The following is a 14,599-nucleotide window of genomic DNA, read 5'->3' on the forward strand; positions in this document are numbered from 1 at the left end:
CCGCCGGCCGCCCGGGTGTACATGAGAAGATCTCTTGATGCGAGCGAGTCACCGGAGAAAATACCCAACCGTGACGCGCGGACCCGGGCACAAAAATAGCAAAGGGGCCCTGAGAGGGATTACACAACAGCCAACATTTAAGGACGCTTTTCCTCTCCCGCCGCTGCTTCAAAGCACGGCAGCTGCTGCCTCGCGCTGCACACGCGCGCGCGCGCGCACATACACACGCGCTCACACTAAAGAGACAGGCACGCGCACGCTCACACTAAACATACACACGCACGCACGGACGCGCTAAACATACACACGCGCATGCTCATACGCGCGCGCGCACACACACACACACACACACACACACACACACAGTGAGGCCGACCGTGACTCAAAAAGCTGAACATCAGCATCCTGCTCAGCCCAAGCACATGTCAACGTTCCCGATTGAATGATCTGTTGTCATGTCAACGGGTATCGCCAAGTGATCTGTGTCGGGGAGAGGAGAGAGCGTGTCCGCGCACGTCAAACGTGCACGCAGCCTCCACCAACACGACACGACACGGGAAGTCACAGCCGTGCGGCGCTTGTGCGCGACTGGACGCGCCTCGCGACGCGCGTCCGTCCCGCAGAGTCGCGCCGACGGGCCCGGGAGAGCACGCGCGCAGGTCGCGCCGGGGAACGGGGACGACGCGTCTGAATCCCCGAGTCCCCGCGCCGCCTCGCGGCCCGTTCTTTCCCGTCGCGGCGGGGTTCTCGGTGTGAATGGGAGGGCGTCATAATGACGGTGCGATTAGCGCGGCGCGCGAGGACAATGTGCCGCAGATTACCGGCAGCTGCGCGACGCGCCCCGTGAATGGCGCACAATGCGACCGTGGGCGGCGGCGGAGGCCCTGCGCGTTTAACTCCTCCCGTCTTTTTTGTTGTCGTCAAAAAGAAGCGCCTCCTCGCCTTCGGGTACGTTTTGATAGGCGGCGGCGGCGGGCGGGACCGAGCTGCTTCGCCCCGAACCCCGACTCGGGATCGAGACGTGTGGGAACCGTGAACGGCAAACGCGCAGAACCGCTTGCGGCAGGACACGAGGGGCCTTCCCTCCGCCGCGCCACTGGTTGCAGCCCTGTCGTTTGATGCGCGACGTTTCGACGTTTTCCCACCGAGCTGGGAGGGGGAACAAAACAAAAACGTTGAATTCTCGAGGCGGCCTCGACGGACGAGACCCCCCCACCCCGACCCGGTGCGGGCCCCAGGACGTGCGGGGCCGGCGAGCGCGGGGCCGCACACCGTCACAGAGTGTCGCCCGCCCTCGTGGCTTTTGTGAAGCGTTTGGCCTTTTGATTCAATACGACACGATTTACACAGCTATTAATACCCGAGCCGCTTCGACCATCCCCTGCTTGGGGTATGTGTCATTGGGTGAGAACAACTGGACGCGTCTATAAATAGGGAGTCCTTGACGAGGGGGTTTGCACCAGCTATGCTTACTACGGTGGAGGGATATTTCAGAGGCTCGTAACACAAAGCCCCCGCCGCCGAGCACAACAAGGAACCTCTCGGGGTCAAAGTCACGCGACGAGCGGGGGGGGGCGCGGCCGCGGCCGCCGCCGATTTCGAAGGAGCGGGGGAGGCCGAGTCCTCCCCCCTCCCCGAACCGGAAAAGGTAGCGCGGCGCGGCGGAACTGGGGGCGGGGGGGGTTTCACGCAACGTTTCCCTGGGAGTTAAAAAAAAAAATCAACCGGGCGCGGGGAAGCTGTGCGTTGGTCCAGCCCCGCAGCAGCGTAAAGAAATTGCAGTGAGCTATTAATAGCCGCCTGTAAGGCGGCGAAGATGAAGCCCAAGCTAACGAGCCGCGGCGCAACGGACCCCCGGCTCGGCGCACGGAGGAGCGGCGGCGGCACAGTCAGTGCGCGGTGAAGGTCAAGTCGCCCGCCGCTATAAATATGATGGTCTGTCCCCCGGGATGTTCCACGGTGTTTGGCATTTCCACGATCCCAGGCACACGACCCCTGCTGACCGCTCCAAATCCGCCACAAATTTGCATGTGATCGAATGCCGCACATGCAAGCCGCACTACGAGCAGCGTAGCCCCCGATGATGAGAGAGGGACAAAACAGATGGGACAGAGGTATGTGGGGAGGGAGGGAGGGAGAGACAGACAGAGAGGGTGTGTTTGTGAATGGAAGGAATGGGGTTTTTCCCCCTCTCAGCTGTCTGCCTGTGGTGGTTTCCTACCAGCCCCCCCCCACCCACCCCATAATATTCAACACAAACATCCTCTGACACAAGCAAAAACATACAGTAAAGATCCGTCCACCTGTCGGTCCATCCACCCACCTATCCATCCATCCAACCATTCATCTATCCATCCATCCAACCATTCATCTATCCATCCATCCAACCAACCATTCATCCATTCATTCATCCATCCATCCGTCCACCCACCCATCCATTTGTCCATCCATCCAACCATTTATCCGTCCGTCCCTCTGTCTGTCCATCCATCCATCCATCCATCCACGCACCCACCCACCCATCCCTCCCTCCCTCCCTCCCTCCCTCCCTCAATCAGCCCATTCATTTCAGTTCATTCCAGTTCATTTCAGCCCATCATGATACCAGGCCCCGGTTGTGTTGACGGGAGCATTGAACGTGGTGCATATGCTGTGCGTTGCCATGACAACCGCAGCTTCCCGTTCCCATCCTCCTCCCGTGCAGGCCCGGGGAGCTGCGTGCACGCGAACAACGGGATTGAAACGGGATCCACGCGTGGTCAACGCCGTGCATTGGCTGAAATTATCATTATTATTATTATTATTATTATTATTATTTTGTTCGAATTTTCATAATCGGGTCACGTGACATTGCGACCGCCGTGGACGCGCGAGCTCGAGATCCCCCTGGAACCTCCCCCCCAAACATTCGACGATAATAGATTATATTACATTCAAAACATTTATTATTATTATTATTATTATTATTATTATTATTATTATTATTATTATTACTCATACAAAAACACAGATGCGAGATGAAAATTCTTCATTGAAAGTAGAAAGGACTTATATTCAGCATCTTCACCCAAAGTTACATTTAAAATTAAAATGCTCTTCGTACAGAAATTGTCTAGATCTCATGTCGTCACAATATTTTTTTGGTGAGAGTCGGGACGGTCACAATCGGGTCACGTGACAGAGGCGATCGCATTGCGCGGTGGGGGGGATGGGGGGGGGGGGGCGTTGCACGAGCCCGAGATCCCCTCGCGAACCCCCTCATTTGGCGTGACGTCATGGAACATTTGGAACAGGGACCGCCCACCTGAGCGCGTGCACCGGGGGGGGGAGAGAGAGAGAGACAGAGAGAGAGAGAGGGGATACTGTACACACACGGAAGCTAAAAGCAGTGTATCTGTTTTCTATAAAACCTGAGGGTGTCTCAGCTCAGTGCACAACTCACCCATGTGTTCATATCCATGTGTTCATATCCATGTGTTCATATCCTTGTGTTCATTTTCATGTTTTAATAGCCTTGTGTTTATATGTGTTCATACTCATATTCATATCCGTGTGTTGATATTCGTGTGTTGATATTCATGTGTTCTTATCCTTGTGTTCACAACAATGTGTTCATACCCGTGTGTTCATATCCATGTGTTCATATTGATGCGTTAATATCCTTGTGTTTATATCCATGTGTTCATATCCATGCATTCATGTTCATGTGTTCATATCCTTTTGTTCATATCCTTGTGTTCATATTCACGTGTTCATATAATGTGTTCATATAATGTGTTCATATTCATGTGTTCATATCATGTGTTCATATTCATGTGTTCATATCCTTGTGTTCATATCCATGTGTTCATATCCTTGTGTTCATATCCATGTGTTTGTATACATGTGTTCATATGTGTTCATATCTTCATGTTCATATCCATGTGTTCACATCCCTGTGTTTATATCCATGTGTTCATATTCACGTGTTCATTTGGAGCCTCAGTGTAGACTCCTCTTCCCTCGTCATCTGCGTCGTGGACCAATCGATCATCTGGAAAGTTTAGGAAGCGGCTCGGATGTCTGGGTGCTGTTACCAGTCCAGGCCAGCAGGGGGAGCTAAAGATGGTGGTTTATGTACAATGCGCTTCACTTCCAGGCCTTCCCACGGAACCCTTCATTTACCTCATGTTGGGTATTTTTATTAGTGATATTATATACTCATCGGAGTACAATTACTACTAGTACTAATACATTTGGAATAGCCAGTAATATCTGGCTCCATGCTGTTCTGTTGTGCTTATGACAATAAAAAGATTGAATCTTGAGTTTATTGTTGGTAGGTGAATATAAAGTTTGTACAACTTTTTATTTTTATATTTTTATTCAGCCAGAGCCATTAAACACGTTGTAAACGCCTGCACTAGTACATTACAGGATGAAGTGCAAGGTCATATCACCATGAAATAAAAATCGAAAAAATGAGGAACAGCATGAGATTGCAACCTGATTTGGAAATAATCCAGAAGCTTAATAAGTTAATTACTCCCACTCTACAATTTCATAAAACAAAAACGTCAACAATTTTATTGAAAGATTCCATCTCTGTCCATAAAACGAACATAAAACATTCAGCCATTTCAGTGCTGTAGATCACATTACATAAAAAGAAAATAATCGGTTTGACGCATTTGAAAAGACACATTTGCAAAGTGAATCATATTAATCCAGTATATATAACATTTCATTTCCTGTAGGATTGTATGTTTGTATGTTGTATTGTATGTATGATATCAATGTTTTTTGTTTTTTTTATTATCACTACCTATTGTTTTGATATGAGCTGCTGGAACATTGCAATGTCCCTCCTGGGATCAATAAAGTATCTATCCACCCATTTATCCATCTATCTATCTATATCTATCTATCCACCCATCTATCTATGGGTCCATTCTTTGTCAAATTTGCCTTTATGTCATCGTGTGCGTTACGTATATTTATACACATTACAGTACACAACACTATTACAGTCATCCTAATCTTATCCAGCATGAAAAATGAAGGTGAGGAGACTCCTCGTTCAAGCTGCTCCACTGTGGATGGACAGTCACATTATGAAATAAACCACTTCCGCATCGTGGTCCCTTCCTCACATTTCACATTTCCCTTTACTGCGGCCCCCCCCGAACACAATGCAGTCATTCCGCACTGAAACGTACCGCGCGTCAACTAAGTAGAGTGGATTTTTACCCCTGAGGCGTTCGACGCTTTAAAACCCGGAGTTCCGTTTGGTCCTCTACGCGGCTCCGAGCAGCCTGAGCGTCCACGCCCACTGGCACGGCATCTCGCTGAACGACAGGCGGGGCAGGAGCACGCGGAGCCCGCTCGGCTCCCCGGGCGCCCACGTCACAGGCCCGTAACCCACGAGCACCACCTTTTAGGGGAAAAAAAAACAAAACATAAATCAACACACGGGGCTGAGTTCACACGGGGGGAGAAGAGAGAAACCGTTTATAACTTCGCTCCGGTCGGGAGTTTTTAAATCAGTCAAACTCGATAACACAAGGGTCCAGATCCAACTCCTATGGGGAGTGGAGACGTCACAACTATTATTACATCATCGCCTGACCGCCATTATTTGGCGAATTGAATAACAATGTGTTTTTCGTCCGAATTTCCGAGGAGTGTCTGGCCCTGACGTGCACGTCTTTAGGGGCGGAAGGGAACGCATCCACGCAGACTGCCCACAGGAGAGGCTCCGAACCGCCTCGCCGCGAGGCAGGGATTATTGGAAATTATTGGAATTATTGGAATTATTGGAAATAATGACGATAAATCGGCAACTAAAATGTCACCACGGCGACGGCCCAATTTATTTGATGTGTTTGCGCACGGGGCGTGAGCGACCGCATCTCACCTGGGTTTCTCCCACGGTCGCCGAGGGTTCGCTCAGATAAACCCACCCGTCTTTAGGCCACTCGAGCAAGACGGCGTAAACCGCCTTCGCCCGCGGTCCGTACGTGTACCTGCAGGAAAGGAATGGGAGTCGTTCACAACACAAACCGGCTTGAGTGAACACAAACTGTCGACAGTGGGGGGGGCGCTCGACCCACCAGACTTTCGGGGTGACGCTGTCGTTCTGAGCCCGCCAGGCCGTGCTGTTGTAGATGGCCTCGCCGTTCACCCCCAGCCACTGGCCCATCTGCCGCAGGCGCTCCTCAAAGACGGGGGCGATCCGGCCGTCGTGCGTGGGGCCCACGTTCACCAGCAGGTTCCCGCCGCAGGACACCGTCTCCACCAGCGTCTGGGGGAACAGTCGGCGAGTCGGGTTTAACGTGCCCGCTGGGCCCGGGAGGAGACGATGCGGGAGCGCCCCCCCGGAAGAGTCATCCCAAATTGTACACACTAGGGGGCGGGGGTGGTGGAACCTCCGAAATAGACCAGAAGAAGAAAAGGTTTATTGGTGCAACGGCTTTGGTCGTGATGCTCGGGCAGCGAGGGCCCGCGCCAACATCTGCACGTTAAACACAGCGGCCGCAACACGGCCGGAAGCCTGTTCCAACCCCCATTTCACAGGAAGAGTTTCTCCCAGGAGGTGTAGCAGCAACGCTCGCAGGATCATGAAGGATCCTCATCGCCCCAACAACGGACTGTTCCAGCTTCTGCGGTCGGGCAAGCGCCTCCGCAGCGACACAGCGAGGACAGAGAGACTGAGACGGAGTTTTTTTCCCACAAGCCATAAGAAGTGTTAATGCTGACCTCACCAGGGGTCCTCACTGAGCCGCACACATAGGCTCCACTACCTTACTGTACTGTATGTAGCATACTGTACCACATCCTGTGTCACTGTTCAGGGTTGTTCGTGATGCCGTATTGCTGCGCCGTACTGTTGTATACTGTGCTGTATTATCCCAAACACTATCTCACTTTATCCACATCCCACTTTAATTCACATATCTGTATATACATAATTGCCTATTCCATATACATAAGCAAAGTCCCTTTATCTATTCCATTTTATTTCTTTTTATTTAATTGTATTTTATTTTATTCTATATATTTTTATTCTATTCTGTAAGTATTCGACTAAGTGTATTACGTTTTAGGAGTCAGTCAGTTGGTCTATTAGAAAGAAATTTTTCCTAGGACATATTATGTGTTATCACCGGGTGTGTTGCATTACATTTCACTGCATATATGTATGAAAGTATGTATATGTATGTGACGAATAAACCTCATGAATCTTGAATCTTGAATCTTGAAGAGCACAGCGAGCCGTCACGGGGACGGCGGCGAAGGTAGCGATGACGACATTTTTTTTCTATTTCGATGGACCCGTCTCCATCTCAGCGGGGTAACTGGAAAGGGAGGAACTAAGACCGTTTTCTCCACCCACCGCCACAAGCTGCCCGGGGGTGAGGTAGTCTCTGAGCGGCGCGTTGCGTCGGTAGCCCCAAGACTTGGTGTCGATGGTCATGCAGTTTTCCCACTTGTGCTTCAGCAGGTGTCCCGGCTGGTAGCGGTCGGCGCAGGTGTAGTAGCCTCCGTGCGTGCAGATGGAGCCGTATCCCCAGCGGTCGTTGGTCACGACCGTCTCCCGCACCGGACTACAAAACATTAAAATATCCACGTTCCCCGCGGCGACCACCAAAATGATGATGACACAAATCCCCGTAAAAGGTTTCTGTTGTCAACGCAAACTTTCTACGTACGTCACTTTATGTGTACACATATTTTATTCCTTTTATAAAACTTTTTTTTTAAACTTTTTTTAAATTTTACTGTTATAACGCTGGATTTCAATGACATACAGGCAATAACACTGTACGAATGTAATAACTTAGTAAGTACATAGAAATATTTTATAATTAGAATTAATACCCTATATACCCATACAAACTACTACAGAATCACACTTGTATATGCTGTATATTTTATATATTGACTATTTCTGCCTGTATTTTTCCAGATATTTGTGTATATTTGTCTTTTTTTCATTCCTTTTTCCTCTATTTTATTGTATTGTTATTAATTCAATTGTGAGGCTTTTTTTTTTTATTCAAGTCGTCTGTAGAAACGCACCAATCCTCACCGTGACAAATTCCTCGTACATTCTGATTCTGATATCTTATCTTGTTTTGTTTTTACATTTCTTATGAGCAGCAACTTCAGTTGAGCTTCAGCTCCTGGTGATCTTTTTGGTACCTGTCATTGTAGAGCCAGGCCAGGAACCCGGTGCTGTTCCAGTACTTGTCGGGAGCGTCTCCGTCCCCGTCGGACCACAGCAGCTCGGGTTTGTACTTGGTGACGATCTCGTAGAGCTCGGGCAGCGTTTTGGTGGCAGGGAAGTCGTTGGTGGTGAACAGGTTGGCGGCGTCGTGCTCAAACAGCGGGTTGAACCACTCGAACAGGGAGTGGTACAGGCCCAGGCGGAGGTCGCTGTGGGCTCGAAGGGCGTCGGCCACTTCCCCCACCAGGTCCCTCCTGGGCCCCACGTCCACCGCGTTCCAGTTCCACGAGTTCTTTGAGCCCCAAAGTGTGAAACCTAGCAAATGCAGAATTTAATACAGACAGCTTCATTAAATTACGGTTATGAAGTCAGGGTATTGACCTATTCGCGGTGGTCGAAGAAGCAGCCGGACCTTTTACTGAAGTGATGATTCAAATACCCGGTCACATGAAGTAAAAGTGGAAGTTCCGCTGCTTGGAGGCGCAACGATACAATACTGACACACACACACACACACACACACACACACACACACACACACACACACACACACAGTCTCATAACAGGCACACACACCCAACCAGGAACCCGCTCTGTTTATGTTTTTCCATGAAAATGTTGTTGTTTGTTTCTTTCTTTCTATGTTTGTTTTTCCATGTACATGTTGTTTGTTTCTATGTTTATGTTTGTTTCTATGTTTAGCGGGTTCCCAACCAGGAACCCACTTTGAACACACCCCCAACACCCTCCTGATTACATTCCTCTCCTTTTCTCCCTCATCCACTACCAAAACTATGACAGGAAGAGGCCACGTGCCCAGTTACTGTTTTATTGATATATTTTGTCGTCCGATGTTTATGTTTTTCCGTGTACACGTCGTTGTTTGTTTCTATGTTTATGTTTTTCCATGTACATGTCGTTGTTTGTTTCTATGTTTATGTTTTTCCATGTACATGTCGTTGTTTGTTTCTATGTTTATGTTTTTCCATGTACATGTCGTTGTTTGTTTCTATGTTTATGTTTTTCCGTGTACATGTCGTTGTTTGTTTCTATGTTTATGTTTTTCCGTGTACATGTCGTTGTTTGTTTCTATGTTTATGTTTTTCCATGTACATGTCGTTGTTTGTTTCTATGTTTGTTTTTCAATGTACATGTCGTTGTTTGTTTCATTGTTTGTTTTTCCATGTACATGTTGTTTGTTTCATTGTTTGTTTTTCCATGTACATGTTGTTGTTTGTTTCTATGTTTATGTTTTTCTGTGTACATGTTTGTTTCTATGTTTATGTTTTTCCCTGTACATGCTATTGATTGGGTTTATGTTTATTTGTTTCACCTGTGGTGATTCTCCCTCTTGGAGTAGTGATTAGTTGTTTATAGACCCAAACATGGTAAGATAGTAGTAGTAGATATTTGCTTTGAAATGTAGTTAAGTAAACCTTGAAAGCCTGGCTATACCGGCACTTACTGTATGTAAGTACAGACGCTTGAAAAATAAACTTTCAAGCACCGTAACTAAGCACTTATACTTTGTTACCTTCCACCACTGCCTATAAACGCCATAGTGTAATAGGAGAGACAATCTGAGCATCTATTCCTCCCTGTACCTTCATGGTGTTTTGTGGTCAAGACGATATACTTTGCTCCAGATGAGGCAAAGATGTCGGTCCACTCCTTGGCATCGAAGAACTCCGCTGTGAAGTGGGCTGCAAAGTCTTGATAGCTGAAGCCCGGGGGATAGTTCTTCTCCATGAAGTCCACATATGGCTTCATCTTCTGTTTCTGCCAATACCACCTTGTAGAGCAGAAAGAAGGGGTCACATGGGGCATCAGGGTGAGCACATTGGGGACTGCACATTGTTCCGAAACCCAAAGAGTCCAAAAACTGTCGGGTGAGAGATGGTTAAGTTTAGGGTATAATGTTATAGATGGTTAAGTTTAGGGTATAATGTTATAGATGGTTAAGTTTAGGTATAATGTTATAGATGGTTAAGTTTAGGTATAAGGTTATAGATGGCTAAGTTTAGGTATAATGTTATAGATGGTTAAGTTTAGGTATAAGGTTAGAGATGGTTAAGTTTAGGGTATAATGTTATAGATAGTTAAGTTTAGGGTATAATGTTATAGATGGTTAAGTTTAGGTATAAGGTTAGAGATGGTTAAGTTTAGGGTATAATGTTATAGATAGTTAAGTTTAGGGTATAATGTTATAGATGGTTAAGTTTAGGTATAAGGTTAGAGATGGTTAAGTTTAGGGTATAATGTTATAGATTGTTAAGTTTAGGTATAATGTTATAGATGGTTAAGTTTAGGTATAAGGTTAGAGATGGTTAGAATCAGGGTGTCGTCCATGTCCAATGGAACATTTTTCGGGCTACTACGGTTTCGGAGCAACGAGCCGTCGACATGACACCCATGGAATAGCAGATCTATACAAACTCCATATACACCGTTCATTACCAAAACCACTCGCTGCCAAAGCTTGGGACGGAGAAGATTCCCCAGTGGATGAAGACGCCAAACTTGGCCTGATCGAACCAGTCCGGCAGGGGTCTGGAGTCGATGGATTCCCAGGTAGGCTGGTATTTACAGCTGCAGATGGTCACAGTAAACATCCCCACCAAACAGGGGAGCAGCAGCCCTCGCTCCGCCATGTCGTGACGGGGAAGCGGCAACCTGCCGCTCACCTGACGCAAAGTCACGCGGAGCAACAACAAGGAAGCAGGCGGGTTCCTCCCTGTGGGCGTGGTCTAACGGCCAGTGACGTTGTGAACCAGGATGTAAACAATCGCCGGCGGGTTGGGAGCGTTTGATTTACCCACCGCGTTTATCGCATTGCGGGAGGGGAGAAAACGCCGCTCGTGTTTTTTTTTTATTGTTATATATTAATTTCTGTTGTTGAAAAAATGGCCGGTGAATTTTTTTTTTTGAGTTCTGAATTAGTATTTATCTTAATGTCTGCAATATAACATCGATTTGGTGCATAGATTTGGTTTATTGACTTAATTTGCAATAGAACATTTGAAATTTTCAAAATGGGGTGAGGGTTAGCAAATTATTAAAAACGATTACAAATACATGCGTGTAAACATTATCATTATCGATGATTTAAATGACCCAAATCTTAAAAAAAAAAATAAAAAAAATCATCGAATGTGGGAAAGGTGAACTTCACAAAAATGAAATTAGATTTCGTGTGCTTCAAAACGGATCGTAATAATAAATATGTCGGTAAATATGAAGACGAATAACCGAGTGGCTTGGCTCCGCACATGCGCAGTACGCGCCTCCGTAGCGGCTAGCGTTTTGAGCCGCGCCGGGTCCAGATGCGCGGCTTCGTCGACTGCCACTGTCACATCTCTGCGGAGGAGTTCGACGCGGTGGGGCCCGGCGGCGCACGGCACCCAGGGAGGGCGGAGGGTGTTATGAACGCCCTGCTTCATTCACCCTTTCTTTCTTTCTTTTAAACAGGACAGAGATGAGGTGATCGATCGATCCAGAAAGGTAAGACGCCTGAGCTCGGGCAGACTCGGTGCGCAGCATGCAGCGCGGGGGGTGGGGATTCATCCGGCTCTGTGGTCCTCACAGGCCGGACTGGTGGCGGTCCTGGCGGTGGCGGAACGTGCCGCGGAGTTCGAGAAGATAATGGAGCTGTCACGGAGGTAAACGAGTTCGTGGAGGCCCGTGGGTCCAGTTGTATACGGTACTCCAAGTGAAGGCGGTGAAGGCGGTCCCAAACTGGGTTGCGTGGGCCCCCTAGAGGCCTGGGAAGGAATTGCACGGGGTAGCTGATAAAACAAACGACACTTATTTATTCATTTATTTATTATTTGAATATATATGTATTATTATTATTATTATTATTATTATTATTAATAATTTATTTATTTATTTATTGGGCCTAAATTCATACTCTCTCTGTTAAGGTTGGGGTATGAGTTAAGTGTTATATATGTGTAGCCTAATGTTGCACTCCATGCAAACTACGCAGCGGTTTATTATAGGCAGCTACAGTGTGTACAACATTATTTTTTATTTTTTGGGGGCGTGACAGTGGTCCTCGGCCCCAAACTTAGTCTGCCAAGGGTCCCCGCCATACAAAACAACTTTGTAAACCCCTGTCATAGACTGTTTTGCCTCTGTCATTTTCCACTTTCCTTAGGTTTCCAGGCTTTGTTTTCCCGTGTTTAGGCGTCCATCCTGTTCAAGAGTCCGCCCCAAATGAACAGAGAGGGGTCTCTCTTCAGGTATGCTTTTGGCTCAATAACAATTCTTTTGAATTCATTTGAACTTGTTTTTCCCTGTACTGCGCTATGAATAAAGATGCCAAGGCAATGATACCCCTCTATAAATTCTAGGGTTAAATGTTATTTCATCTCTTTATGCAGGATCTAGATGCAGCTTTACCATTAATAGAGAAGTACAAGGAGCACCTTGTGGCTATTGGGGAGGTAACACACGTCACCAACTAGCATCTGTTAAGTCTTTAGCATTTCCGTCCCTACGTTGTAATATTAAAATAGTCTATGTCAATTACAGTTAGTTTTTGTTTTGTTAACAGGTAGGCCTAGATTTCACCCCCAGATATGTGAAAAATGACGCTGATAAAGAGTGCCAGAGGAAGGTGCTCATTCGTCAAGCAGAGATTGCCAAACAGTTGGATCTTCCCCTGTGAGTCGCTCCTGATCTAAATCGGGGATCAGTCAAAATGCGAAATCCTTGAGTTTGAGAACGACGGCCAAAATGGCCTTTATGTTCAGAATAAATCAAACGCAACTCATGTAACATCGACTGCTTTTATACGTCTCAACTCTCTCTAGTATTTTAAGTTATTTAAAATAAGTGTTAACCACTCTCAATTTGTAGAAATGTTCATTCGAGATCCGCCGGAAGACCCACCATCCAGCTGTTGAAGGAACAAGGTGAATTAAATCAGATATTCGAACTTGCAGACCAAAAGCCGTTCATGACTTTGAAGCTGTAAAAGACAATACCTCCGAAATCTCATTAGGTGTCGACAAAGTCCTGCTTCATGCCTTTGACGGGAAACCATCGGTTGCCATGGAGGGTGTGAAGGCTGGATACTATTTTTCCATCCCACCGTCCATAATTAGGAGCGAACAGGTTCATTGCTCTATGAGCAGACATATATTATGACATACAAAAAAAAGTTGAATATAGTACAACTGGATGCTCTTGCTTTGACGGCATGGACATTTGGATTAAGTCTTGATTGGTTGTAATGATTCCGTTAAATGATTTCTCTTTATGCTTTCCACTAAGAAGCAGAAGCTGGTGAAGCAGCTGCCTCTGGAGAACATTTGTCTCGAAACAGATTCTCCCGCATTAGGTCCAGAAAAGCAGGTTTGTTTATTTCTTATAGTCAGTCAAATTTTGCCATTCCAAGCACAAAAGATGAACCTGGAAAACTATTAATTGTTTTTTTGTGGTTGTGTTTTTATATCGTTCGTTTTATAATATATATATATATATATATTTTTTTTTTTTCATTTTAACGGAGCAGTTTATAAAATAAACGTTTCCTCTCCCCTGCACAATTTGTATTTTATATTTCAGTCCCTCAACCTTTATTCATGACAAAAATAAACTAAATTGAACTCACAACTTTCTAAGGGTTGGTGCATGAGATTTAAAAAAAAAACAAAAAAAAAAACGGCAATTTACAATTGTTTACTCAGACGGTCTTGTTAAACCGATCTTCTGAATCCCAAACTTAGGTCCGAAATGAGCCCAAAAACATCTGCATCTCGGCGGAGTACGTCAGTAAGGTGAAGGGGGTGCCTCTGGAGCGGGTCCTGGAGGTGACCACGCTGAACGCTCTCCGACTCTTCCCAAAACTCAAGTCGATCCTCAAACTCTGAATCCTCTGGAAACAAAACATCATCCTTCACTTCTCATTTGATTTCATGGCGGAGAATTATTATTGTTATTCCTTTACCCCGAGAATACACGTATTAGCTTTTAACCTGACGTTTTATGGACACTTGCAAATAATACCAAATAAATGAATCACATCTGGAATTAAAGAAATGAAATTTGAATTTAACTTGAACGGGATCACTTGATTCCTGAGTATGAAACAGGTATTTTTTTTCCGCAGCTGAATTACAAGGATTTGTTCAACCTCCAATATTGTCCTATTGCAACATAAAACTTGAGAAATCTTGAACAGATTGTCATTGTGTTTAGCCCGCATTTTTATCTAACCGCATTTGTCAAGAGTCGTATATCTATGAGAGTCTGGCAAGTTGACACCTGGCCCATTATACACACACGTGACCTGCTCATAATAAACTTCCACATAGTTTGTGTTGAGTGTAAAATCAGACTACATAAATATAACATTTAGCTTAAAGTTGGCTGACAAAGAGT

At 46.3% G+C, this 14,599-nt stretch overlaps 2 protein-coding genes across 4 annotated transcripts; one reads left to right on the plus strand and one right to left on the minus strand.

Moving 5' to 3' along the window:
* Window positions 1-4,431: 4,431 nt before the first annotated feature.
* Window positions 4,432-10,873, minus strand: fuca2 (alpha-L-fucosidase 2). The gene is made up of 7 exons (XM_080012779.1): window positions 10,667-10,873; window positions 9,814-10,001; window positions 8,185-8,524; window positions 7,376-7,586; window positions 6,093-6,283; window positions 5,897-6,005; window positions 4,432-5,413 (listed from the first exon to the last, which is right to left on the minus strand). Exons 1-7 carry the CDS (start codon window positions 10,858-10,860, stop codon window positions 5,276-5,278), a joined length of 1,371 nt encoding a protein of 456 aa, XP_079868905.1. The 5' UTR covers window positions 10,861-10,873; the 3' UTR covers window positions 4,432-5,275.
* A 612-nt stretch (window positions 10,874-11,485) lies between these two features.
* Window positions 11,486-14,401, plus strand: LOC307239429 (putative deoxyribonuclease TATDN3). Of its 3 annotated transcripts, none has more exons than XM_080012796.1 (10): window positions 11,486-11,586; window positions 11,678-11,710; window positions 11,795-11,868; window positions 12,369-12,453; window positions 12,595-12,657; window positions 12,768-12,877; window positions 13,073-13,128; window positions 13,218-13,330; window positions 13,490-13,570; window positions 13,945-14,401. In XM_080012796.1, exons 1-10 carry the CDS (start codon window positions 11,533-11,535, stop codon window positions 14,086-14,088), a joined length of 813 nt encoding a protein of 270 aa, XP_079868922.1. In that variant the 5' UTR covers window positions 11,486-11,532; the 3' UTR covers window positions 14,089-14,401. The 3 variants fall into 3 exon arrangements, with proteins under 3 accessions (XP_079868922.1, XP_079868923.1, XP_079868924.1); XM_080012797.1 differs by having other exon boundaries at window positions 13,493-13,570; XM_080012798.1 differs by having other exon boundaries at window positions 13,496-13,570.
* Window positions 14,402-14,599: the final 198 nt, after the last annotated feature.

This window comes from Zeus faber (assembly GCF_960531495.2).
Source record: "Zeus faber genome assembly, chromosome: 13".
NCBI lineage: Eukaryota > Metazoa > Chordata > Actinopteri > Zeiformes > Zeidae > Zeus > Zeus faber.